The following is a 27,095-nucleotide window of genomic DNA, read 5'->3' as shown; positions in this document are numbered from 1 at the left end:
TATTTGTTGTCATTTGAACCTCATTGAGGTTCAAACGAAATTTGGTTTCTGCAGTCATACACACAAGGAAAAGAACCAAGACACAACGCAATTTACACAAACATCCATCACAGCGCATCTCCTCCTCGCTGTGATGGAAGGCAAAGACTTATCTTTCCCCTGCTCTCCCCATTCTCCTCCCGATGTCAGAGTCAAAGCCCCCGGCGGGCGATGGTAAGTGTCCCGCGGTCATTAAACCGCGCCGGGCGATGATGTAAGGCCCCGCTCCAGATAATCCTCGACCCCGCAACTCGGGCGGGTGAAGTCGCCGTTGCGGAAGCCCCGAAAAGCGGTCTCCCAGCAGGGACCCGCGGGCTCCCGGTGTTACTGTCTACCAGACCTGCGGTAAGCCTCCGAATCCCCTGGGTCGGGTCGCAGCCGTGCGCCACCACCGCTCCTCCCGTTCCGAACTCAGCCAGCTCCGCGATGGTGAGTAGGTCCACAGCTCCGTGACTGGAGCCCCAGGTCGTTCCTGCTGGAGGCCGCTCCACGGTGCTAGGCCCCAACGACAACGGAGACCCGACAGAGAAAAGGTCGGGTTCTCCTTACAGGGAAAATATTTTAAAAGTTTCACCACCCCCCGCCCCCCACACACAAACCCCACACACATACCCAGTTAAAAAAATTTTAAAAAACTACATTCAAACGAGACAAAAAATAATAAAAAGACAGACGGACTGCAGAGGCCGCTGCGACGCTAGAATTTAGAAGACTGAGGGGGGATCTTATAGAAACGTACAAAATTCTTAAGGGGTTGGATAGGCTAGATGCAGGAAGATTGTTCCCGATGTTGGGGAAGTCCAGAACTAGGGGTCACAGTTTAAGGGAAGTCTTAAGAGGGAAGTCTTTTAGGACCGAGATGAGAAAATCATTTTTTACACAGAGAGTGGTGAATCTGTGGAATTCTCTGCCACAGAAGGTAGTTGAGGCCAGTTCATTGGCTATATTTAATAGGGAGTTAGATGTGGCCCTTGTGGCTAAAGGGATCAGGGAGTATGGAGAGAAGGCAGGGATGGGGTACTGAGTTGGATGATCAGTCATGATCATATTGAATGGCGGTGCTGGCTCGAAGGGCCGAATGGCCTACTCCTGCACCTATTTTCTATGTTTCTATGTATCTCAGAACTGTCAATAAAGATGGGCAGGAGTGTGTCCAATGTCCGCCCTCACATCCAGCGGCTGTTCTCGCCACCTCCACCCTGGGAACCAAGAAACTCTGACCCAGGTATCCCATCGGTCGAGCACCTCTTGGGTGGCAGTTAAGCCTCAGGATCCACTTCCACCTTATTGAGGTCTACAAGATCACGATGGGCATGGAGAGAGTGAACGCTCACTGCCTTTGTCCCAGGGTAGAGGATTCTAAATCTAGAGGGCACAGGCTTAAGGTGAGAGATTTAAGAGGGGTAACCTTTTCACTCACAGTGTAGTCCTTATCTGGACTGAGCTGCTTATGGAAGCTGCAAATGCAGGCAAAAGAGGTTAATTAGGGACAATTTGGTCATGATGGACAGGATATGCCGAAGGGTCTCGACTCGAAACGTCACCTATTCACGTTCTCCACAGATACTGCCTGACCCACTGAGTTACTCCAGTACTTTGTGTCTCTTTTTGTAAACCAGCATCTGTAGTTCTTTGTGTCTGCTTTGTCCAATACTAAGTTCTACTGTTCTTTTAAGATCGATGTAATCCAGTACTTCTACGACGGAATATACAGCGTTGGAAAAAACTACAAGGGCAGAGTAAACTTTACAGGAGATGCCAACGGGGAAGATTGTTCAATAGCGATCCAGAATGCACAGATAACTGACACTGGAACCTACGTGGTAGAAGTCACAACACCTTTTGACTTGGCTGGCACGCGGAAAGAAACAGTGGATGTGATTGTATTGGGTAAGGGCTTCGGAAAATATTTCTATGCAGATTTCAGCTTGCTTAGTAGTAATGTGTCATTACTAGCTTTCATGTAAAATTTCCAGGTCTTTAAATGCGTTTTTAAATGATACTAGACTAAGTGTTCACACGGGAGGGCTGGTCCCCCAACGCAATATTCCACCTCTCCACCAATTCCAATATTGGTGGCCAGTGGGGGGGCTTTCCTGAGTGCTGGTATGGGTTCTTGGGGTGGCATCTCAGTCCCTCAAGCCTGATCTGCTGGCAGCTCACTCATGGCTGGTGAGCTGGCAGTTGACTCATGACTATTCCTTGAAATTCCTATTCAAGCAGGGTGCAAGGCCACCAAATTCAAGTGCCACCATTTGCAGTAAGTAGTGCCTTTCAACTTCAAGCCAATGCATCCACGCCACCATTTGATGTAAGTAGTGCCTTTCAAATTCAAGCCAAAGCACCCAAGCCACCATTTGGTGTAAGTAGTGCCTATCAACTTAAAGCCAAAGCACCCAAGCCACCATTTGTAGTAAGTAGTGCCTTTCAACTTCAAGCCATAGCACCCAAGCCACCATTTGCAGTAAGTAGTGCCTTTCAACTTCATGCCACCATTTTCAGTCAGTAGTGCCTTTCAACTTCAAGCCAAAGCTCCCAACCCACCATTTGCAGTAAGAAGTGCCTTTCAACTTCAAGCCAAAGCACCCAAGCCACCATTTGCAGTAAGTAGTGCCTTTCGACTTCAAGCCAAAGCACCCAAACAACCATTTGCAGGCAGTGCCTTTTTACTTCAAACAAACCATATTTTCATTTTCAACCCACATTAAGGGGACTCACAGTTGTGTAGACATTTGTTCAGTGCTATTCAGAGCTCAGAGAGACGTGACCCTTGGCTTCATCCATCTTGCAGAGACTGAGTGAGGCACACCACTTCCTGGTTTTATAGTCCCTCCCCCTCCCTCCAGCAGGGGCAGCAGAGAGAATGGAGATTTTTTTAAAAACATTAATATCTCTCTGATTTGTCATCGATGGGAAAAATCCTCCGCACCCGTAAAGCGGAGGGGGGCTCTGAGCGAGGTGGCCAAAAATTGCCATAGGTGGCGGCGTTCTGTTGGAAATCGCAGCACAGTGGGCCAAAAGCGTTCATGATCAGAGTTTTAATAACTGCTCAAATTGGGGTCGGGGTAGAAGCTTGTAATTTTTCTATCTTACCAGTGCAAGTAAGGAACAGCAAGACGAATGCAGTGTTGCAAACATATGCTTTCCTGTATCACGGAGGTTCGACTACCTTTTGTACAGAAAGCCTGACGAGAAGATTGAATATCACAGGAGAAGAGACTAAGATTCGATTACGTACCATGAATAAAGATAACGAGAGCATGAGTCATTACATTACGAGTATGGAGATATCCAGTTTGGATGAAGATCATTTCATACCAATATCTGAAGTGTTTACGCATGGAACTATGCCGGTTGGTCGTCAAAATATACCAAGGTATGAAGACATAAACCAATGGCCTTACCTGAAGGATGTCAAGATAACTGAAATAAATTCTTGTGTTGATCTACTTATCGGAATGAATGTTTTGAAGGCTTTGGAACCTATACAGATTGTTAGGAGCCAAGGTGAAGGACAGTATGCTATGAAAACACAACTTGGATGGGTTATCTATGGCTCCTTGAAAAGGAACCACAAAATCGGAAATCAGAAGAACTGTCCTGCTGTTGCTATTAATCAAATATCTACTGATAAATTAGAAAAGTCGGTGATGAAGCCATATAATCATGACTCTAATGAAAGTACCAGCAAGGAATCGGGAGAGATGTCGAAAGAAGAGTTGAAGTTCATGGATGTTATGAACTACTCAGTGAAAACTGACAGACACTGTTGTGTGGACTTACCTTTCAAACAAGAAAGTGTTAATCAGCCAAATAATCGTAGTATGGCAGAGCAACGTACCCAGACTTTGAAACACAAGTTTGGCGAGAAGAGTAAATTTCATGAAAGAAGAATCTCTTTGAAGAATAATTTCTACAAGGATGATTGCTTAAAATCCAGGTCTACTGAGCAGAAAGCGATTCTACCAATAGAACATTTGACTTCTCTTTGCAATAAGGGAGGATTCACACTTTCTAAGTGGAACAGTTTCAATTGTGAAAGCATTCCACTAGATGATAGAGCCAAAGAAACCAGAGAGTTGGATTTGGACAAAGACGATCTGCCAATGGAAAGAGCATCGTGAGTTACAACTGTGGTGCAACTGAAGTATGTTGACACAGAAGAAAATTCTGCAAATGAAGTTTCCAGAGAATTGACAGTGAACCGTTTCTTAAGCAAGAAGAAATGTATCAATGAACTAAAATCTCTTTGCAAGCCAGACAGAGAATGGCCAAAGCATGAGCTGGGATTTGAAATCTTTGCTAATGACTCGGACATTAAATCAAACTTAATGGTAGAACTTTATTGCTAAAGATCCTGGTATTCCCTGTCCCGCCTGCAACTGGTCCAAACCACCACATCACCCCGATCCTGGCCTCTCTCCACTGGCTCCCTGTGTGGTTCCGTATACATTTCAAGATCCTCCTCTATGGCTACAAAGCCCTCAATGGGCTTGCCCCCTCCTACATTAAAAGTCTTCTCAACCACCACTCCACCTCCAGGTCCCTCAGATCGGCCGACTTGGGGCTGCTGAATATCCCACAGTCCAGGCATAAGCTCAGGGGCGACCGTGCCTTTGCGGTTGCAGCTCCTAGACTGTGGAACAGCATCCCCCTTCCCATCAGAACTGCCCCCTCCATCGACTCCTTTAAGTCAAGACTCAAATCTTATCTGTACTCCCAAGCCTTTCCTGACGTCCACTGAGCGAGGGCTATATGTATATATGTATGTAGTTTGTTTGTTTATACTATTCTTATAACAAATGTAAAGCACTTTGGCCAACGAGAGTTGTTTTTTAAATGTGCTGTATAAATAAATGTGACGACTTGACTTGACTTGACTATTCTTTTGAAGGATCTTCACGCTTCAACTTTACTGTTACAACACATCAATGAGTTGATCGGACATGGAGGAAGACGTTTCATGCTATCAAAGGTTTGGACTATTATCTTTTGGACTATATACTGGGTATCATGCCTGATTTTAAGGGTTTGGTATGCACGATACGACTTTGAACTAAAACCACTGTTGTAATAAGATTAATAACCAAGTTGTGCTTGCTTCTAGAAGGCGAAAGTGAAGATGGAAGAGTCGATGAAGAATTCTGATTGCGGATTTAAAGTGCATGCTATTTTTTTCCTCGTTAGTAGAGTGATTAGTATCCCTGCCTGTCACGCGGGAGACCGGGGTTTAATTTCCCGACGAGGAGCCACAGGGTTTTATTCCCTGACCTTTTGATTTTGATATATGTTAAGCCTTCATGGCTACTTTTTAAATGTTTATTAGTAATTGCCTCGTTATATACTTGGAACAATTAGGGGCCGGTATGAAGTGGCCATTTGGCCTGTTTTGCCTGTCATTAATGATGGCATGTGCCTTTAAATTTTAGACTGCCCGTTATATTGTGGGTGGGATTTATGACGGGTTTTTGGGCATGTTTGGAACTTAGATGCTTAAGCAGAAGTGATAAGCTGGAGTTCGAAGAAGATTGTAATAACGAGTCGGAAAAAGTTTGGATGTATCTTACTGTTTTCTATCAACAATAAAGCATTTATTCATCAAAAGACTGTGTTTTGAAGAGAAGCTCTGAAGGTCTGTGTGTGAGCTCGCATGAGTTTAGAAGACACCCCCTTCAACCATTCGCATTCATTTAGTGGCTAGGGTGCTAATTACCTGAAAGATACGAAAATATGCCGCTGCATTAAGGGTGGTGGGTTGCAGCAAGAGCAATACTTCAGCAGCGTGCGCTGACAACAAATCAGAGATTAAATCAAACAATCATGGATCTTGTTCTTTCTGCAGCAGGTTGAGAGGGAGCACCCGGATGCTGCTGTCAAATGTCAGCTGTGGAAAGAGTTTAAACGTACCAGCCTGAGCACCACGGACAAGATGGGTAATGTCTCTGTGCACAAGATCAATATTTCACACACCAATGGAGCAGAGAGTTGTGGATTGTAAATGGTCACTCATTGTTGGGGAGGCAGGATCTTCCACACAGTTTGCAGAATTGAAAAAAAAGGGATTTTTTTCAAGGGATTGGGATTGGTAAAGAATTGGGATTTTAATTCACTGCTGATGAATGTATTTTAATGCTTTGTGTTTTAATTGCTTTGTACGATTGGAATGCCAGGGCTGACTGGTGGAACCGGGAATCTGCCCGGAGAGGAGATGGCGGGAGATGGCGGCGGTCGCTGGACGAAGGGCCCAGGAAGAAGAACCGGGGGGGTCTTACCTTCCGCACCTTCATCAGTCGGAGTATAGAGTATAGAAGTTGGGAGGTCATGTTGCAGTTGTATAAGACGTTGGTAGAAACATAGATACATAGAAAACTAGACTAAGTGGGACGCGTTGGTTCCCATGTTCACACGGGAGGGCTGGTCCCCCAACGCAATATTCCACCTCTCCACCAAATCCAATATTGGTGGCCAGTGGGGTGGCTTTCTGGAGTGCTGGTATGGGTTCTTGGGGTGGCAGCTCAGTCCCTCAAGCCTGATCTGCTGGCAGCTCACTCACGGCTGGTGGGCTGGCAGTTGACACATGACTATTCCTTGAAATTCCATTTCAAGCAGGGTGCAAGGCCACCGAATTCAAGTGCAGTTTCCAACCACTTCAAGCAGGGTGCAAGGCCACCGAAATCAAGTGCAGTTTCATTCCACTTCAAGCAGGGTCCAAGGCCACCAAATTCAAATGCAGCTTCATACCATTCCATGCAGGGTGAAACCACCATAAAACCACACAAAACAACAAACTCACAGTTCAGTAGGCATTCAGTGTGTTCAGTTGATTCACAGCTCAGACAGAGTCATGACCTCTCCCTCCCCCATCATGCAGAGACTGAGCCACATCCACACTTCTGGGTTTTATAACCCCTCCCCCCCCCCCACCGGAAAAGGTGTGGCTTTCACGGCGTGATTGACAGGAGAGAGATTCTCAACATTTTTTAAACACTAATAACACTTTTATTTTTCATTGATGGGAAGAATTCTCTGCACCTGCTCAGCGGACTGAGTAAGATGGCCAAAAATCACAGCCGTAAGTGGTAGCGTTTTATCTAAAATCAATATACAGTACAAACAGGAAGTAAGTGCATTTGCAGTAGTGCCTTTCAACTTCAAGCCAAAGCACCCAAGCCACCATTTGCAGTAAGAAGTGCCTTTCAACTTCAAGCCAAAGCACCCAAGCCACCATTTGCAGTAAGTAGTGCCTTTAGAAACATAGAAACATAGAAAATAGGTGCAGGAGTAGGCCATTCGGCCCTTCGAGCCTGCACCGCCATTCAATATGATCATGGCTGATCATCCAACTCAGTATCCTGTACCTGCCTTCTCTCCATACCCCGCGATCCCTTTAGCCACAAGGGCCACATCTAACTCCCTCTTAAATATAGCCAACGAACTGGCCTCAACTACCTTCTGTGACAGAGAATTCCAGAGATTCACCACTCTCTGTGTGAAAAATGTTTTCCTCATCTCGGTTCTAAAAGATTTCCCCCTTATCCTTAAACTGTGACCCCCTTGTTCTGGACTTCCCCAAAATAGGAAACAATCTTCCTGCATCTAGCCTGTCCAACCCCTTAAGAATTTTGTAAGTTTCTATAAGATCCCCCCTCAATCTTCTAAATTCTAGCGAGTACAAACCGAGTCTATCCAGTCTTTCTTCATATGAAAGTCCTGACATCCCAGGAATCAGTCTGGTGAACCTTCTCTGTACTCCCTCTATGGCAAGAATGTCTTTCCTCAGATTTGGAGACCAAAAATGTACGCAATACTCCAGGTGTGGTCTCACCAAGACCCTGTACAACTGCAGTAGAACCTCCCTGCTCCTATACTCAAATCCTTTTGCTATGAATGCTAACATACCATTCGCCTTCTTCACTGCCTGCTGCACCTGCATGCCTACTTTTAATGACTGGTGTACCATGACACCCAGGTCTCGTTGCATCTCCCCCTTTCCTAATCGGCCACCATTCAGATAATAGTCTACTTTCCTGTTTTTGCCACCAAAGTGGATAACCTCACATTTATCCACATTATACTGCATCTGCCATGCATTTGCCCACTCACCCAGCCTATCCAAGTCACCTTGCAGCCTCCTAGCATCCTCCTCACAGCTAACACTGCCCCCCAGCTTCGTGTCATCCGCAAACTTGGAGATGTTGCATTCAATTCCCTCGTCCAAATCATTAATATATATCGTAAATAGCTGGGGTCCCAGCACTGAGCCTTGCGGTACCCCACTAGTCACTGCCTGCCATTGTGAAAAGGACCCGTTTACTCCTACTCTTTGCTTCCTGTCTGCCAGCCAGTTCTCTATCCACATCAATACTGAACCCCCAATACCGTGTGCTTTAAGTTTGTATACTAATCTCTTATGTGGGACCTTGTCGAAAGCCTTCTGAAAGTCCAGATATAACACATCCACTGGTTCTCCCTTATCCACTCTACTAGTTACATCCTCGAAAAATTCTATAAGATTCGTCAGACATGATTTACCTTTCATAAATCCATGCTGACTTTGTCCAATGATTTCACCACTTTCCAAATGTGCTGCTATCCCATCTTTAATAACTGATTCAAGCAGTTTCCCCACTACCGAAGTTAGACTAACATGGTCTGTAATTCCCCGTTTTCTCTCTCTCTCCCTTTTTAAAAAGTGGGGTTACATTAGCTACCCTCCAATCTTCAGGAACTACACCAGAATCTAAAGAGTTTTGAAAAATTATCACTAATGCATCCACTATTTCTGGGGCTACTTCCTCACGTACTCTGGGATGCAGCCTATCTGGCCCTGGGCATTTATCGGCCTTTAATCCATTCAATTTACCTAACACCACTTCCCGGCTAACCTGGATTTCACTCAGTTCCTCCATCTCATTTGACCCCCGGTCCCCTGCTATTTCCGGCAGATTATTTATGTCTTCCTTGGTGAAGACAGAACCAAAGTAGTTATTCAATTGGTCTGCAATGTCCTTGTTCCCCATGATCAATTCACCTGTTTCTGACTGCAAGGGACCTACATTTGTTTTAACTAATCTTTTTCTCTTCACATATCTATAAAAGCTTTTGCAGTCAGTTTTTATGTTCCCTGACAGTTTTCTTTCATTATCTATTTCCCCTTTCCTAATTAAGCCCTTTGTCCTCCTCTGCTGGACTCTGAATTTCTCCCAGTCCTCTGGTAGCCTACTTTTTCTGGCTAATTTGTACTCTTCGTCTTTTGTTTTGACACTATCCCTGATTTCCCTTGTTATCCACGGATGCACTACCTTCCCTGATTTATTTTTTTGCCAAACTGGGATGAACAATTGTTGTAGTTCATCCATGCAGTCTTTAAATGCCTTCCATTGCATATCCACCGTCAACCCATTAAGAATCAATTGCCAGTCTATCTTGGGCAATTCACGTCTCATACACTCAAAGTTACCTTTCTTTAAGTTCAGGACCCTTGTTTCTGACTTAACAATGTCACTCTCCATCCTAATGAGAACTCAACCATATTATGGTCACTCTTGCCCAAGGGGCCACGCACAACAAGACTGCTAACTAACCCTTCCTCATTACTCAATACCCAATCTAGAATAGCCTGCTCTCTCGTTGGTTCCTCTACATGTTGGTTTAGAAACCTATCCCGCATACATTTCAAGAAATCCTCTTCTTCAGCACCCTTTCCAATTTGATTCACCCAATCTATATGTAGATTGAAGTCACCCATTATAACTGTTTTACCTTTGTTGCACGCATTTCTAATTTCCTGTTTGATGCCATCCCCAACTCCACTACTACTGTTAGGTGGCCTGTACACAACTCCCACTAGAGTTTTCTGCCCCTTAGTGTTTCGCAGCCCTACCCATATCGATTCCACTACTCCAAGCTAATGTCCTTCCTTTCTATTGCGTTAATCTGCTCTCTAACCAGCAACGCTACCCCACCTCCTTTCCCTTTCTGTCTATCCCTCCTGAATATTGAATATCCCTGGATGTTCAGCTCCCAGCCTTGGTCACCCTGGAGCCATGTCGCCGTGATCCCAACTATATCATAGTCATTAATAGCTATCTGCACATTCAACTCATCCACCTTATTACGAATGCTCCTTGCATTGAGACACAAAGCCTTCAGGCTTGTTTTTACAACACTCTTACCCCTTCTACTATTATGTTGAAAAGTGGCCCTTTTTGATTTTTGCCCTGGATTTGTCTGCCTGCCACATTTCACCTTGCTACCTATTGCTTCTACCCTCATTTTACACCCCCCTGTCTCTACGCTCACACATTTAAGAAACCCTTTCCCTTTAACTCCATCCTCAACTATCCCATTCGACACCCCACCCCCCTTATTCAGTTTAAAACCACCCGTGTAGCAGTGGCAAACCTGCCTGCCAGAATGCTGGTCCCCCACCAGTTAAGATGCAATCCGTCCCTTTTGTACAGTTCCCCCTTACCCCAAAACAAATCCCAGTGATCTAAGAATCTAAATCCCTGCCCCGTGCACCAGTTCCTCAGCCACACGTTCAGGTCCCGTATCTCCCTGTTCCTGCTCTCGCCAGCACGAGGAACTGGAAGCAAACCGGAGATAACAACCCTGGAGGTCCTGCTTTTCAGCATTTTTCCGAGCTCTCTAAAGTCACGCTGCAGAATATTCATCCCTTTCTTTCCGACATCATTTGTGCCGACATGCACTACCACTTCCGGATGTTCACCTTCGCCCTTGAGGATTTTCTGCACTCTGTCCATGACATCCTGGATCCTGGCACCAGGAAGGCAGCACACCATCCTCGCATCCCGTCTGTTGCCGCAGAAACCCCTGTCCATACCTCTCACAATGGAGTCTCCCACTACAATGGCTTTGCCTGACTTAGGCCTTTTTAGTTTTGGCTCAACAGCCCTATTTGCATCGCAAGCCAGTCCGCCGCCCAGTGTAAACACGTCTTCTGTCCCGACAGCTTCTAAGTGGGTGAACCTGTTCACAAGAGGTACAACACCCGGGGACGTTGGCATTCCATGCTTCCCTCCCTTTCTCACAGTCTCCCACCTTCTCTCTTCCAGTACCCGAGGTGTAACAATCGTACTGTAGGACTTGTCGAGGAACAACTCCGTTTCTCGGAAGAACCTGAGGTCATCCACTTGCTTCTCCAGTTCCCCAACACGGTCCTTCAGGAGCTCTACCTGGATGCACTTCTCGCATTTGTAGCAGCCAGAGGCACCTGCGGTGTCCTTGACCTCCCACATACTGCAAGCATCGCACAGAATCAGCTTGCCCGACAACTCCTTCTTTCGTCTCTCCCTCTCAAGCGTATTGCGTAGTCTCCTCTCCTCGACAAAGACTCACACTTTACTCACAGGGCACTTCGAGCCAAAGACTCACACTTCCCTCACAAGGCTGCTCCTCAAGAGCAGTCTTGCTTATATTGACTGATAAATTGCCTAATTTACCAATTTACAAACCAAATTCCTCAGTTTTCAACTGTTTTCCCTGCACGCACACTTCTCTCCTCCCACTTGGGCTAGAGCCAATCAGTCTTATCTCTTGCTAAGCTTCTCCTGCTGTTGTTTCCAAATCTACAGCAGCTCTTTCAACTTCAAGCCAAAGCACCCAAGCCACCATTTGCAGTAAGTAGTGCCTTTCAACTTCATGCCACCATTTGCAGTAAGTAGTGCCTTTCAACTTCAAGCCAAAGCACCCAAGCCACCATTTGCAGTAAGTAGTGCCTTTCAATTTCAAGCAAAGCACCCAAGCCACCATTTGCAGTAAGTGCCTTTTTACTTCAAACAAACCATATTTTAACTACTTACATACTTTAACCTTAAACCTACTGTATGTACACTAGACAAGAGACTGTGCATCTACCAGATCTATTTCTCATATGATTTTGTACACCTCTATAAGATCACCCATCTTCCACCTGCTCTCCAGGAAATAAAGTCCCAGCCTACTCAACCTCTCCCTATAGCTCACATAGTCCTTGGAACATCCTCACAACACCTTTCCTATAACATGGTGCCCAGAACTGAACACAATTTATCCGCCGCCTCCACGCATTCCACTCTCTTGGCCCTCACCCCCTCATCTTCACCATGGATGTCCGGTCACTCTACAACTCCAACCCCCACCAGGATGGCCTCGGAGCCCTCCGGTTCTTCCTCGACCAGAGGAACAACCTATACCCAGCCACTGACACTCTCCTCCGCTTAGCGGAGTTGGTCCTCACCCTCAACAACTTTACATTTGACTCCTCCCATTTCCTCCAAACACAAGGTGTAGCTATGGGCACATGCATGGGCCCCAGCTACGCCTGCCTCTTTGTCGGGTACATTGAACAATCCTTGTTCGAGACGTACCAGGGCCCCATCCCCGACCTCTACCTCCGTTACATTGACGACTGCTTTGGGGCCACCTCCTGCACCTACACACAACTGACTGACTTCATCCACTTCACCACCAACTTCCATCCGGCACTCCAATACACCTGGACGATTTCCGACACTTCCCTACCATTCCTTGACCTCACCATCTCCATCGCAGGGGACAGACTCCTGACCGACATACATTACAAACCCACTGACTCACATGGCTATCTGGACTACACGTCTTCCCACCCTGCCCCCTGTAAAGACTCCATCCCCTACTCCCAATTCCTCCGCCTACGCCGCATCTGTTCCCTGGATGAGACATTCCATTCCAGGGCATCGGAAATGTCCGTGCTCTTCAGGGAACGGGGAGTCCCCTCCGCCACCATAGATGAGGCTCGCACCAGGGTCTCATCCATACCCCGTAACACTGCTCTCTCTCCCCATCCCCACACTCGCAACAAGGGCAGAGTCCCTCTGGTCCTCACCTTTCACCCCACCAGCCGGCAAATACAACACATAATCCTCCGCCATTTCCGCCACCTCCAACGTGACCCCACCACTCGCCACATCTTCCCATCTCCCCCCATGTCTGCCTTCCGCAAAGACCGCTCCCTCCGCAACTCCCTCGTCAATTCTTCCCTTCCCTCCCGCACCACCCCCTCCCCGGGCACTTTCCGTTGCAACCGCAAGAAATGCAACACCTGTCCCTTCACCTCCCCCCTCGACTCCATTCAAGGACCCAAGCAGTCGTTCCAGGTGCGACAAAGGTACACCTGTATCTCCTCCAACCTCATCTACTGCATCCGCTGCTCTAGATGTCAGCTGATTTACATCGGGGAGACTAAGCGGAGGTTGGGCGATCGTTTCGCCGAACACCTCCGCTCAGTCCGCAATAACCAACCTGACCTCCCGGTGGCTCAACACTTCAACTCCCCCTCCCATTCCCAATCCGACCTCTCTGCCCTGGGTCTCCTCCATTGCCAAAGTTAGCAACAGCGGAAATTGGAGGAACAGCACCTCATATTCCGTCTGGGGACCTTGCGTCCGGATGGCATTAACATTGAATTCTCCCAATTTTGCTAGTCCTTGCTGTCTCCTCCCCTTCCTCAACCCTCTAACTGTCTCCTCCCACCCTCCATTCCGCCCGCCCTCGGGCTCCTCCTCCTCCCCTTTTCCTTCCTTCTCCCCCCCACCCCCCATCAGTCTGAAGAAGGGTTTCGGCCCGAAACGTCGCCTATTTCCTTCGCTCCATAGATGCTGCTGCACCCGCTGAGTTTCTCCAGCAATTTTGTGTACCTACAATTTATATAAATGTGGCCTCACCAATGTGGCCTCTTCTGCAGTTGTATAGGGCTCTGGTGAGACCACATCTGGAGTATTGTGTACAGTTTTGGTCTCCTAATTTGAGGAAGGACATCCTTATGATTGAAGCAGTGCAGCGTAGGTTCACGAGATTGATCCCTGGGATGGCGGGACTGTCATATGAGGAAAGATTGAAAAGACTAGGCTTGTATTCACGGGAGTTTAGTAGAATGAGGGGGATCTTATATAAACATAAAAAATTATAAAAGGACTGGACAAGCTAGATGCAGGAAATATGTTCCCAATGTTGGGCAAGTCCAGAACCAGGGGCCACAGTATTAGAACAAGGGGGAGGCCATTTAATAGTGAGGTGAGAGAAAAAAACTTTTTCACCCAGAGCGTTGTGAATTTGTGGAATTCCCTGCCACAGCGGGCAGTGGAGGCCAAGTCAATGGATGGATTTAAGAGAGAGTTAGATAGAGCTCTAGGGTTTAGTGGAATCAAGGAATATGGGGTGAAGGCAGGCACGGGTTAATGATTGGGGACGATCAGCCATGATCACAATGAATGGCGGTGCTGGCTCGAAGGGCCGAATGGCCTCCTCCTGCACATATTTTTTATGTTTCTATATTTGAGGGGCCTGTTTCCGTGATCTGTGGCTTTATAACTACTGTCATAACTTCTGACCTGTGCGGTTTGAATAATTCGGGTCCACGCTATTTTTAACCCACGAGCCGACATCTTCACCACACCTCCCACAACTGGAGCTCAGGATTCTTTCAAAACATGTTGGTGCCTGCAGTCTTGGCGGCTCTGGTGTGTGAAATGAAGTTGTTTGGTAACTCACAGGGTAAGGGAATAATATCCACAGGACAGATAGATAGATGTCCCATTACTCCCCTATGTCCATTCAGAACATTCAAAAATGGATAAGATAATGTTTATTCTTCAGAAGAAAACACATATAAAAATATGAAAGATATACCTTTGATCACCTGTTCACAGTAAAGGGCCTGGCCCACTTGGGCGTCATTTGCGCGTCATTTACGCGACATCCTAAAAATTGGTTCCCGCGTGGCGAGGCGTGGTGGCGTATGCAGTGACACGCGGTGCTTCCCTATCGCCCCAGGATTTTGGAATGTTCAAAATCCTCGCGCGCCACCTGCGTGACGTATCCCTTGCGCACGCTGACGTACTGATAGCGTACGTGTAGCGCGTGGTGGCGCACAGTGACACACAAACATTGCCTATGCTGATTTATTATGCGTTACCGTGCGGCAACGTCCATAACCATGCGTTGCCGCGCGCCGGGCGTACGCTGTTGTCGTGCCATTCTAACATCATGTGAGCGCCGCACCACGTGATCACCCGGGTATAAACCACGCCGAGTTTTACACATTTTTCACTGGGAAAATATTTGCCCCGGAGACCGGCGCTACTTGGCGCGCGACTGTTTTACTGCTCGACTATTTTCGCACAACAGTCACTGTCGGCCTGATGGGTAAATGACGCGCTAATGACACCCAAGTCGGACAGGCCCTTTAGTGACCTTCACTTAGTGAAAATTATGAAGAAGGGTCCCGACCCAATACATTACCCATCCTTTTTCTCCAGAGATGCTGCCTGACCCCCTGAGTTACTCCAGCATCTGCAGTTCCTGCCTACTCATTGATATTACTATTGTTATTGTTTGAATGCCTGGGATTGTGTGATCTCACACTGTGGAGGCAGTAGTTTTGCATCCACGCCCAATACAACACACTGTGATCTCTACCTCACCTACTTTTACAGACTGTGTCATAACTCAGTCAAGCTGATATTTTTGTGTAAGGTGTTTTAGAAACCAGAACCGCCCACACTTTCACCCTTGTTTGTAAGTTGATTTTGCCATTATTATTCATGGCCATCACCAATGATGGGGAGCTGGCATATTAAAGCTGAATTGGTCAATAAAGTCAGTTCCTGATGCTTCAAGATGAATATTACACTCAGCATTTCCTCATGGCCCGTACCTGACACAGAGGAGTTGTGTCTTCAACTAAATCATTGCTCCCCCTGCCTAAGCACAAAGTACTGGAGGAACTCAGTGGGTCAGGCAGCATCTGAGGAGTGAATGGACAGACGGCATTTTGGCTTGGAACCTTTCTTCAGACTGATAATTGGGAAAAACGTAAACAGGTTGCTTTTCGAATGGCAAGTTGGGTCAAATGGATTACTCCTATTGTGCTAAGTTTTTGGAAATCTTTATATAGTAATAGTTTTAGTTTGTGAGATACAGCATTGAGACAGGCCCTTCGGCCCACTGAGTCCATGCCAACCAGCAGTCACCCCTTCACACTAGTTCTATGTTATCCCACTTTCACATCCACTCCCTACATACTTGGGGCAATTTACAGAGGGTTAATTAACCGACAAACCCGCACGTCTTTGGGGTGTAGGAGGAAACTGGAGCACCCAGAGGAAACCCACAGACAGTACCCGAGGTCAGGATCGAACCTGGGTCCCTGCCGCTGTGGAACAGCAGCACGACCCACTGCGCCACTCTGCTGCCCTGGATCTATGAATACCAGGACAAAATGTCCATCATATTAGCTTCATTCAAGAATAGAATAGAATAGAATATTCCTTTAATAATCCTTTTCAGGAAATTATTTGCCACGACAGCTTCAAGACAAACATAACACCACGCTTTCATACATAACAAGTTAAAATACGTTAAAATACAAGTTAAAATACAATTAATTTAAAAAAGTGCAGTTATTTATGCTCATTAAAAAGTCTTATAGCAGCTGGTAAACAGGACTTCCTGTATCTCTCCGTTTTGCACATTGGTGCAATCAGCCTCTGGCTGAAGATGCTGCTCTTGATCACCTTCAGGGCATGGAGTGGGTGAGTGGGGTTTGTCATTATGGAACCTAGTTTATTTAGAGTTCTGGCCTCTGCCACCTGCTGGACCGTTCGTTGCTCAGCCCCGACCACTGAGCCGGCCTTCCTGATTAGTTTGTCCAATCTGTTTTTATCCGCTATACGGGCGCCATCTCCCCAACAGGCCACAGCAAAGAACAGAGCACTGGCCACCACTGAATGGTAGACACTGCACAGTAGGGGTTGGCAGATATTAAAAGACCTCAGCCTCCTTAAAAAATACAGTCGGCTTTGTCCCCTCCTGTACACCGCCTCCATATGACACTTCCAGTTTAGCTCACTGTCAAGCTGCACCCCAAGGTACCTGTGATTAGCAACCACCTCCACCTCAGTGCCCTTAATGGTGATCGGCGTTGCTTGAGTCCTCCTCCTCCCCCTCCTAAAGTCCACCACTATCTCCTTTGTTTTTTTGGTGTTGAGATGGAGATTATTGTGTGCGCTCCACTCCACAAAGTTACTTATAATGTCTCTGTATTCCTCCTCATTGCCCCCTTTAATGAGGCCGACAACAGCTGTATCATCCGAATACTTCTGCAAAAAGCAGCTGTTGGTGTTCCATTGGAGATCCGCTGTGTAGATGGTAAACAGGAACGGAGCCAGCACAGTTCCTTGTGGAGCCCCTGTGCTGCTCAAGATGGTGCCCGAGACACTGTTCTGTAGGCGCACGTACTGTGGTCTGAGGGAAAGGTAATCCAAACACCACAGTACCAGTGATGGATCCACTTTCATCTTCTCCATCTTCTCCCCTAGCAGTCGGGGCTGAATAGTGTTGAAGGCGCTTGAAAAGTCAAAAAAAGTAATCCTTACAGATGCATCAGCAGTGTCCAAATGTGTGTACACCCTCTGCAGCATGTAAATGAGGGCATCATCGGCACTGATGTTAGGCTGATATGCAAACTGCAAAGGATCCATGTGATTTGACACACTAGTCCTGATGTAGGAAAGGACAAGTCTCTCAAATGTCTTCATTATGTGAGAAGTGAGCGCTACTGGTCTGTAGTCATTGTAGAGAGTGGGATGGGTCTTCTTTGGGACAGGTACCAGGCAAGATGTTTTCCACAGCCTTGGAACCCTCTGTAGACGTAAGCTCAGGTTGAACAGGTGTGTTAAAATACCACACAGCTCTGAAGAGCAAGTCTTCAGTAGCCTTGGGCTGGTGTCATCAGGCCCCACTGCCTTCCCTGGCTTCAGTCTGTCCAGCATCACCTTGACCTGAGCAGTATAAAGAGTCATGGGTGGGGCTGCCGGTGGAGTGGGAGGTGGAAAGAGGGGACTCCGTACAGGTGACATCTCAGGAGTGATGGAGAGAGGGATGGGAGGTGGAGAGGAAGCAGCAATGGTCAGCAGACCAGGTGGGGGAGGCTGGGGTGGTGTGGAGCCGTCGAATCTGTTGAAGAATCTATTCAGATCATCAGCCAGACCCTGTTCACCATCAGGCAGTGTACCACCGTTCTGCTTCATGCCCGTGATCTTTCGCATTCCAGCCCATACCTGCTTCACACCATCTTGCTGCAGCTGTCGTTCTAATTTGAACCTATAGGCTTCTTTCCCCTCCTTAATCCTCACCTTCAGTTCCTTTTGAAGTTCTTTGATTTTATTCCTGTCGCCCTCCCTGAAAGCCTTTTTCTTCTCATTTAGTAAGGCCTTCAGGCTGCTGGTAATCCAGGGTTTGTTATTGGGGTAGCAACGAATTACCCTGGGTGGCATGATGTCATCATAACAGAAATTGATGTAATGGGTAATGCATTCTGTTAGGCCGTCAATGTCTTCCCCATACTCCTCACAGAACACATCCCAATCTGTTGTCTCAAAACAATACCTCAGGGCTTCATCAGCCTCAGGATACCAGTCTCTTGATGTTCTGATGGTGACAGGCAACCTCTTGGCAGCTGGTGTGTAGGAGGGAGAGAGATGTAACATGTCGTGGTCTGATCGACCAAGAGGGGGCAGTGCAGTACATTTGTATGCATTTTTGACATTTGCATACAAGAGATCCAGCGTTTTATCACCTCTGGTTGTACAGTCAATATACTGTTTAAAGGTGGGCAAAGTCTTAGAGAGACAGACATGGTTATAATCTCCAGACACAACAATGAACGCCTCTGGGTACTTGGACTGGAGTCCCGCTATAGTGGTGTGCAGCACGTCACACGCGACTTCCGCCTTGGCAGATGGAGGAATATAAACAACAATGGCTACCACCACAGTGAACTCCCTGGGTAGGTAATAAGGTCTTAAACTAACCGCTAAGAGTTCAATGTCCTTGTTGCATATCCGTTCTTTGATAGTAGCGTGATTAGGGTTACACCACTTGTTATTGACGAGCAGTAAAAGCCCCCCACCTTTCTGCTTACCGCTCGCTCCGGTGTCCCTGTCCGCACGTATCGACCTGAAGCCGGTGAAACTGATCAAAGAATCGGGCGTGTTTTCCGTCAGCCACGTCTCTGTCAGGCTAACAATGCTGCTCTCCCGGTACACTTTCTGGTACCTGACCAGGGTTTCTAATTCGTCTAGTTTGTTCGTTAGACAGCGAACATTTCCCATGGTGATAGATGGAAGGGCTGGTTTAAAAGTCTCTCTCCATGTTCTCGTCAACCTCCTCTTGTTTCTCTTCACTCCCGCACGCGTTCCCCGATGTCTCCTCCGTAAGAGTTCCCTCGATATGTCATGTCGAGTCCCGAATATTGAGCCATGTACCAGGCTTAGCAGTTCCTGACGGGTATATATCACGGCAGTTTGCTCCGCCCGTCTGGCCGATATCAGGCACATATTTCCACTCCACTCCCGTTCCTCCAGAAAGTATAGTTAAGTCTTGATTACGAACTCAACAACACGCACTAGTTGTAGCTATAACACTTATATGTAGTCTACTAAAATACTAACTAAGCATACACACTAATAATCCTATATAATACTAAATAAATGAACACTACACACAGCTGCTCGCGACAGGCTGCCGTCTCACCGGCGCCATTTTCCCAGAGAGAGTCAAGAGAGTCAAGAGGGTTTTATTGTCACTCATACTAGACCAAATGGGAACCGTTGGGTCCCTGTCATATGGGAGGCCTGGTCCCACAACGCAACCCGTTCCCCAACGCAATCTGTTCCCCAACGCAATATTGCACCACTAACCGGTAGTCCCCATGGGAGGCGTGGTTCGCCAACTCAACCCATTGCCGAACGCAAGATTCCAGCAAACAACTGCCTCACCCAGCACTGGACTTGAAAAAAAATTGCAATTACACTTCGCAAATTGCAATACCAATTCACCCTCCCCCTCCTGTCCTGCCAGCAGCTGGAGCAAGTGCTGTATGATGGCAACATTGTTGCAAATGTTGAGTGGAGGACTGTGATAACCCATTCAGGTGAAAGGTTGGTGGAAGCACAGAGTGTTCCTCTATTGCAACTTTGTATCGAAGCTTGTTGGAAGCTGGCAGGAAGGATTTTAACAGTAAAAATCTTGTTAATGTTGCTTTTTTTAAGGCTTTAAATATCAATAACGTGAAATATAATATCAAACCTGTAGTTGATTAGACTGACGATGGGTAAAAGGTGAGTAAGATTCTGCAAAGATTTTAGCGCTACAGTGTACCGTTTTGGCGAAAATACAATCACACAGATGGACACACACACACACACAGAAACAAGACAATAATTTTAGAATATATAGATAGATGTCCCAGAAAGAACAATGATATTCTTACTTGCAGCAGCACAACAGAATATGTAAACATAGTACATTGTAAACAATATAGTAAAGGTTCAGTGTGTATACATGTGCACATATACAAACATGTACATACACACATATACACACACACATATATATATATATATATATATATACATATACATATGTGTGTGTGTGTGTGTGTGTATACACACACACATATATATATCTTCTATCTATCTTTAAAACTGTGTGCCCGTCGCCTGCCGTCCGTCCGGCTGCCTGCCTGCCTTTCGATTCGTTCCCATCGTGTGATGTCACAATGCCCGATGCTTGCAGATGTCCAATCGCAATGCCCGATGCTCGCAGATGTCCAATCGGAATGGATCCATTTACATGTACGGCTTCCGGCTGCATTTCTTCCTTTGATTCCCTGCAACTCCGAAACCGGGCGCAGAATCGCCGACATCTTTTCCATTTCGGTAGAGATTTCACTTTTCTTTCTAAGTATCCGCTCCTCATTACATTTCGTCGTGTTTAAGTACACGTTTTTAATCAAACCCTTCCCCCCCCCCCCTTATACTATTACGTTGAAAAGTGGCCCTTTTTGATTTTTGCCCTGGATTTGTCTGCCTGCCACATTTCACCTTGCTACCTATTGCTTCTACCCTCATTTTACACCCCTCTGTCTCTACGCTCACACATTTAAGAAACCCTTTCCCTTTAACTCCATCCTCAACTATCCCATTCGACACCCCACCCCCCTTATTCAGTTTAAAACCACCCGTGTAGCAGTGGCAAACATGCCTGCCAGAATGCTGGTCCCCCACCTGTTAAGATGCAATCCGTCCCTTTTGTACAGTTCCCCCTTACCCCAAAACAAATCCCAGTGATCTAAGAATCTAAATCCCTGCCCCGTGCACCAGTTCCTCAGCCACACGTTCAGGTCCCGTATCTCCCTGTTCCTGCTCTTGCCAGCACGAGGAACTGGAAGCAAACCGGAGATAACAACCCTGGAGGTCCTGCTTTTCAGCATTTTTCCGAGCTCTCTAAAGTCACGCTGCAGAATATTCATCCCTTTCTTTCCGACATCATTTGTGCCGACATGCACTACCACTTCCGGCTGTTCACCTTCGCCCTTGAGGATTTTCTGCACTCTGTCCGTGACATCCTGGATCCTGGCACCAGGAAGGCAGCACACCATCCTCGCATCCCGTCTGTTGCCGCAGAAACCCCTGTCCGTACCCCTCACAATGGAGTCTCCCACTACAATGGCGTTGCCTGCCTTAGGCCTTTTTGGTTCTGGCTCAACAGCCCTATTCGCATCGCAAGCCAGTCCGCCGCTCAGTGTAAACACGTCTTCTGTCGCGACAGCTTCTAAGTGGGTGAACCTGTTCACAAGAGGTACAACACCCAGGGACACTGGCATTCCATGCTTCCCTCCCTTTCTCACTGTCTCCCACCTTCTCTCTTCCAGTACCCGAGGTGTAACAATCGTACTGTAGGACTTGTCGAGGAACGACTCCGTTTCTCGGACGAACCGGAGGTCATCCACTTGCTTCTCCAGTTCCCCAACACGGCCCTTCAGGAGCTCTACCTGGATGCACTTCTCGCATTTGTAGCAGCCAGAGGCACCAGCGGTGTCCTAGACCTCCCACATACTGCAAGCATCGCACAGAATCAGCTTGCCCGACAACTCCTTCTTTCGTCTCTACCTCTTAAGCGTATTGCGTAGTCTCCTCCCCTCCGAAGACTCTCGAGCCAAAGACTCACACTTCCCTCACAAGGCCGCTCCTCACTGCCGCTCCCCAAGAGCACCTGCTTATATTGACTGATAAATTGCCTAATTTACCAATTTACAAACCAAATTTCTCAGTTTTCAACTGTTTTCCCTGCACACACACTTCTCTCCTCCCACTTGGGCTAGAGCCAATCAGTCTTATCTCTTACTAAACTCCTCCTGCTGTTGCTTCCAAATCTACAGCAGCTCTTTCAACTTCAAGCCAAAGCACCCAAGCCACCATTTGCAGTAAGTAGTGCCTTTCAACTTCATGCCACCATTTGCAGTAAGTAGTGCCTTTCAAGTTCAAGCCAAACCACCCAAGCCACCATTTCCAGTAAGTAGTGCCTTTCAACCTCAAGCCAAAGCACCCAAGCCACCATTTGCAGTAAGTAGTGCCTTTCAACTTCAAGCCAAAGCACCCAAACCATTTGTAGTCAGTGCCTTTTTACTTCAAACAAACCATATTTTAACTACTTACATACTTTAACCTTAAACCTACTGTATGTCCTCTGGTCCTCGATTCACCTACACTAGACAAGAGACTGTGCATCTACCTGATCTATTTCTCTGATGATTTTGTACTCTATAAGATCACCCATCTTCCACCTGCTCTCCAGGAAATAAAGTCCCAGCCTACTCAACCTCTCCCTATAGCTCACATAGTCCTTGCAACATCCTCATAAATCTTTTCTGTACCCTCTCCAGCTTGATAACACCTTTCCTATAACATGGTGCCCAGAACTGAACACAATGCTCTAAATGTGGCCTCACCAATGTGGCCCCTTCTGCAGTTGTATATGGCTCTGGTGAGACCACATCTGGAGTATTGTGTACAGTTTTGGTCTCCTAATTTGAGGAAGGACATCCTTATGATTGAAGCAGTGCAGCGTAGGTTCACGAGATTGATCCCTGGGATGGCGGGACTGTCATATGAGGAAAGATTGAAAAGATTAGGCTTGTATTCACGGGAGTTTAGTAGAATGAGGGGGATCTTATAGAAACATATAAAATTATAAAAGGACTGGACAAGCTAGATGCAGGAAATATGTTCCCAATGTTGGGCAAGTCCAGAACCAGGGGCCACAGTATTAGAACAAAGGGGAGGCCATTTAATAGTGAGGTGAGAGAAAAAAACTTTTTCACCCAGAGAGTTGTGAATTTGTGGAATTCCCTGCCACAGAGGGCAGTGGAGGCCAAGTCAATGGACGGATTTAAGAGAGAGTTAGATAGAGCTCTAGGGGTTAGTGGAATCAAGGAATATGGGGTGAAGGCAGGCACGGGTTAATGATTGGGGACGATCAGCCATGATCACAATGAATGGCGGTGCTGGCTCGAAGGGCCGAATGGCCTCCTCCTGCACATATTTTTTATGTTTCTATATTTGAGGGGCCTGTTTCCGTGATCTGTGGCTTTATAACTACTGTCATAACTTCTGGCCTGTGCGGTTTGAATAATTCGGGCCCACGCTATTTTTAACCCACGAGCTGACATCTTCACCACACCTCCCACAACTGGAGCTCAGGATTCTTTCAAAACATGTTGGTGCCTGCAGTCTTGGCGGCTCTGGTGTGTGAAATGAAGTTGTTTGGTAACTCACAGGGTAAGGGAATAATATCCACAGGACAGATAGATAGATGTCCCATTACTCCCCTATGTCCATTCAGAAAATTCAAAAATGGATAAGATAATGTTTATTCTTCAGAAGAAAACACATATAAAAATATGAAAGAAATACCTTTGATCACCTGTTCACAGTAAAGGGCCTGGCCCACTTGGGCGTCATTTGCGCGACATCCTAAAAATTGGTTGCCGCGTGGTGAGGCGTGGTGGCGTATGCAGTGACACGCGGTGCTTCCCTATCGCCCCAGGATTTTGGAATGTTCAAAATCCTCGCGCGCCACCTGCATGACGTATCCCTTGCGCACGCTGACGTACTGATAGCGTACGTGTAGCGCGTGGTGGCGCACAGTGACACACAAACATTGCCTATGCTGATTTATTATGCGTTATCGTACGTCAACGTCCATAACCATGCGTTGCCGCGCGCCGGCCGTACGCTGTTGTCGTGCCATTCTAGCGTCATTTGAGCGCCGCACCACGTGATCACCCGGGTATAAACCACGCCGAGTTTTACACATTTTTCACTGGGAAAATATCTGCCCCGGAGACCGGCGCTACTTGGCGCGCGACTGTTTTACTGCTCGACTATTTTCGCACAACAGTCACTGTCGGCCTGACGGGTAAATGACGCGCTAATGACACCCAAGTGGGACAGGCCCTTTAGTGACCTTCACTTAGTGAAAATTATGAAGAAGGGTCCCGACCCAATACATTACCCATCCTTTTTCTCCAGAGATGCTGCCTGACCCCCTGAGTTACTTCAGCATCTGCAGTTCCTGCCTACTCATTGATATTACTATTGTTATTGTTTGAATGCCTGGGATTGTGTGATCTCACACTGTGGAGGCAGTAGTTTTGCATCCACGCCCGATACAACACACTGTGATCTCTACCTCACCAACTTTTACAGACTGTGTCATAACTCAGTCAAGCTGATATTTTTGTGTAAGGTGTTTTAGAAACCAGAACCGCCCACACTTTCACCCTTGTTTGTAAGTTGATTTTGTCATTATTATTCATGGACATCACCAATGATGGGGAGCTGGCATATTAAAGCTGAATTGGTCAATAAAGTCAGTTCCTGATGCTTCAAGATGAATATTACACTCAGCATTTCCTCATGGCCCGTACCTGACACAGAGGAGTTGTGTCTTCAACTAAATCATTGCTCCCCCTGCCTAAGCACAAAGTACTGGAGGAACTCAGTGGGTCAGGCAGCATCTGAGGAGTGAATGGACAGATGGCATTTTGGCTTGGAACCTTTCTTCAGGCTGATAATTGGGAAAAATGTAAACAGGTTGCTTTTCGAATGGCAAGTTGGGTCAAATGGATTACTCCTATTGTGCTAAGTTTTTGGAAATCTTTATATAGTTTTAGTTTGTGAGATACAGCATTGAGACAGGCCCTTCGGCCCACTGAGTCCATGCCAACCAGCAGTCACCCCTTCACACTAGTTCTATGTTATCCCACTTTCACATCCAATCCCTACATACTTGGGGCAATTTACAGAGGGTCAATTAACCGACAAACCCGCATGTCTTTGGGAAACCGGAGCACCCAGAGGAAACCCACAGACAGTACCCGAGGTCAGGATCGAACCTGGGTCCCTGCCGCTGTGGGACAGCAGCACGACCAGGACAAAATGTCCATCATATCAGCTTTCATTCAAGAGTCAAGAGGGTTTTATTGTCACTCATACTAGACCAAATGGGACCCGTTGGGTCCCTGTCATATGGGAGGCCTGGTCCCGCAACACAACCCGTTCCCCAAAGCAATATTGCACCACTAACCGGTAGCCCCCACGGGAGGCGTGGTTCCCCAACTCAACCCATTGCCGAAAGTAAGATTCCAGCAAACCCATGCACTGGTCTTTAAAAAAATTTGCAATTGCACTTCCCAAATTGCAATACCAATTCACCCTCCCCGTCCTGTCCTGCCAGCAGCTGGAGTAAGTGTTGTATGATGGCAACATTGTTGCAAATGTCGAGTGGAGGACTGTGATATCCCATTCACGTGAAAGGTTGGTGGAAGCACAGAGTGTTCCTGTATTGCAACTTTTTATCGAAGCTTGTTGGCAGCTGGCAGGAAGGATTTTAACAGTAAAAATCTTGTTAATGTTGGATTTTTTAAAGCTTTAAATATCATTAACTTGTGAAATATAACTTCAAATTTGAAGGAAAGTTGATTAGACCGACGACGGGTAAAGGCGGAGTAAGATTCTGCAAAAAAATTAGCGCTACCGTGTACCGTTTTGGCGAAAATTCAATCACACTGATGGACACACACACATAGAAAAAAGGATAATATATAGATAGATGTCCCAGAAAGAACAATGATATTCTTTCTTGCAGAAGCACAACAGTATATGTAAACATAGTACACTGTAAACAATATAATAAAAGTTCTGTGTTTCCATCACCTCAAGCCCGGCTGTTGTGGTAGATTATCGTGCTCACCATTATGGGAGTCCAGTTCCCTGTACGTACCAGACCATATGGGAAGTAGTACGTTTCTAGATCAGTTGCCATGGGTTACCTTAAAACCACCAACAGTTTCAGCAGAAAGGCACGCCATGGAAATGTGGAGTAGAGTAGAGCTGCATAATGTTCTCGCTGGTTCTTCCTGAAAAACAACAGTTGTCAGTCTGAAGAAGGATTTCGGCCCGAAACGTTGCCTATTTCCTCCGCTCCATAGATGCTGCTGCACCCGCTGAGTTTCTCCAGCATTTGTGTGTACCAGTTGTAATTGTAAATCCAAACCACTGAAGAAATCGAATGGATATCAGAAATTTGCCGCTACAAATGTTTAATTGAGTTTAGTTTAGTTTATTATTGTCACGTGTATCGAGATACAGTGAAGCTTTTGTTTGGTGCTGTCCAGTCAGAGAAAAGACAACACATGAATCTTCATTCTTTACACACAAAGCATTGTTTGGAGATTTTAAACAGTGACTGTTTATTTGCCCATGTCCTTAATCTGTAGAAGGGTCTCGACCCGAAACGTCACCCATTCCTTCCCTCCAGAGACGCTGCCTGTCCCGCTGAGTTACTCCAGCTTTTTGTGTCTATCTCCCATTCATCTCTCCTTAGTTCAAAATTTTACCTGAAATTGTCCAAGAAGGATTGAACGATAGAAGAGTAACTTAGGATCGAAAATGTGTCACAGGCATCACAGGTTTTTACCCATTACTGGCAGGGAGATAGGCAATGAATGTTTTGTACAGCAGTTGGTAAAGCTGCTGCCTTACAGCACCAGAGACCCGGTTGATCCAGACCTCGGCTGTTGTCTGTGTGGAGTTTGCATGTTCTCCATGTGACCGTGTGGGTTTCCTCTGGGTGCTCCAGTTCCCTCCCACATCCCAAATGCGGGTTTG

At 46.7% G+C, this 27,095-nt stretch overlaps 1 protein-coding gene across 1 annotated transcript in view; it reads left to right on the top strand.

Annotated features, from left to right (window-relative positions):
• LOC116980254 (cell surface A33 antigen-like) overlaps positions 1–27,095 on the top strand; it is a 62,876-nt gene that overhangs the window by 11,260 nt on the left and 24,521 nt on the right. The window contains exon 3 of the mRNA XM_033032306.1: positions 1,716–1,929. Coding sequence (XP_032888197.1) covers positions 1,716–1,929 — 214 coding nt within the window. The remainder of the gene's footprint in view (positions 1–1,715; positions 1,930–27,095) is intronic.

The sequence above is a fragment of the Amblyraja radiata genome, chromosome 14 (assembly GCF_010909765.2).
Source record: "Amblyraja radiata isolate CabotCenter1 chromosome 14, sAmbRad1.1.pri, whole genome shotgun sequence".
In the NCBI taxonomy this organism is placed as follows: domain Eukaryota; kingdom Metazoa; phylum Chordata; class Chondrichthyes; order Rajiformes; family Rajidae; genus Amblyraja; species Amblyraja radiata.
The sequence above is the reverse complement of the archived record's forward strand: the minus strand, read 5'-3'. Positions and strand labels throughout refer to the sequence as shown.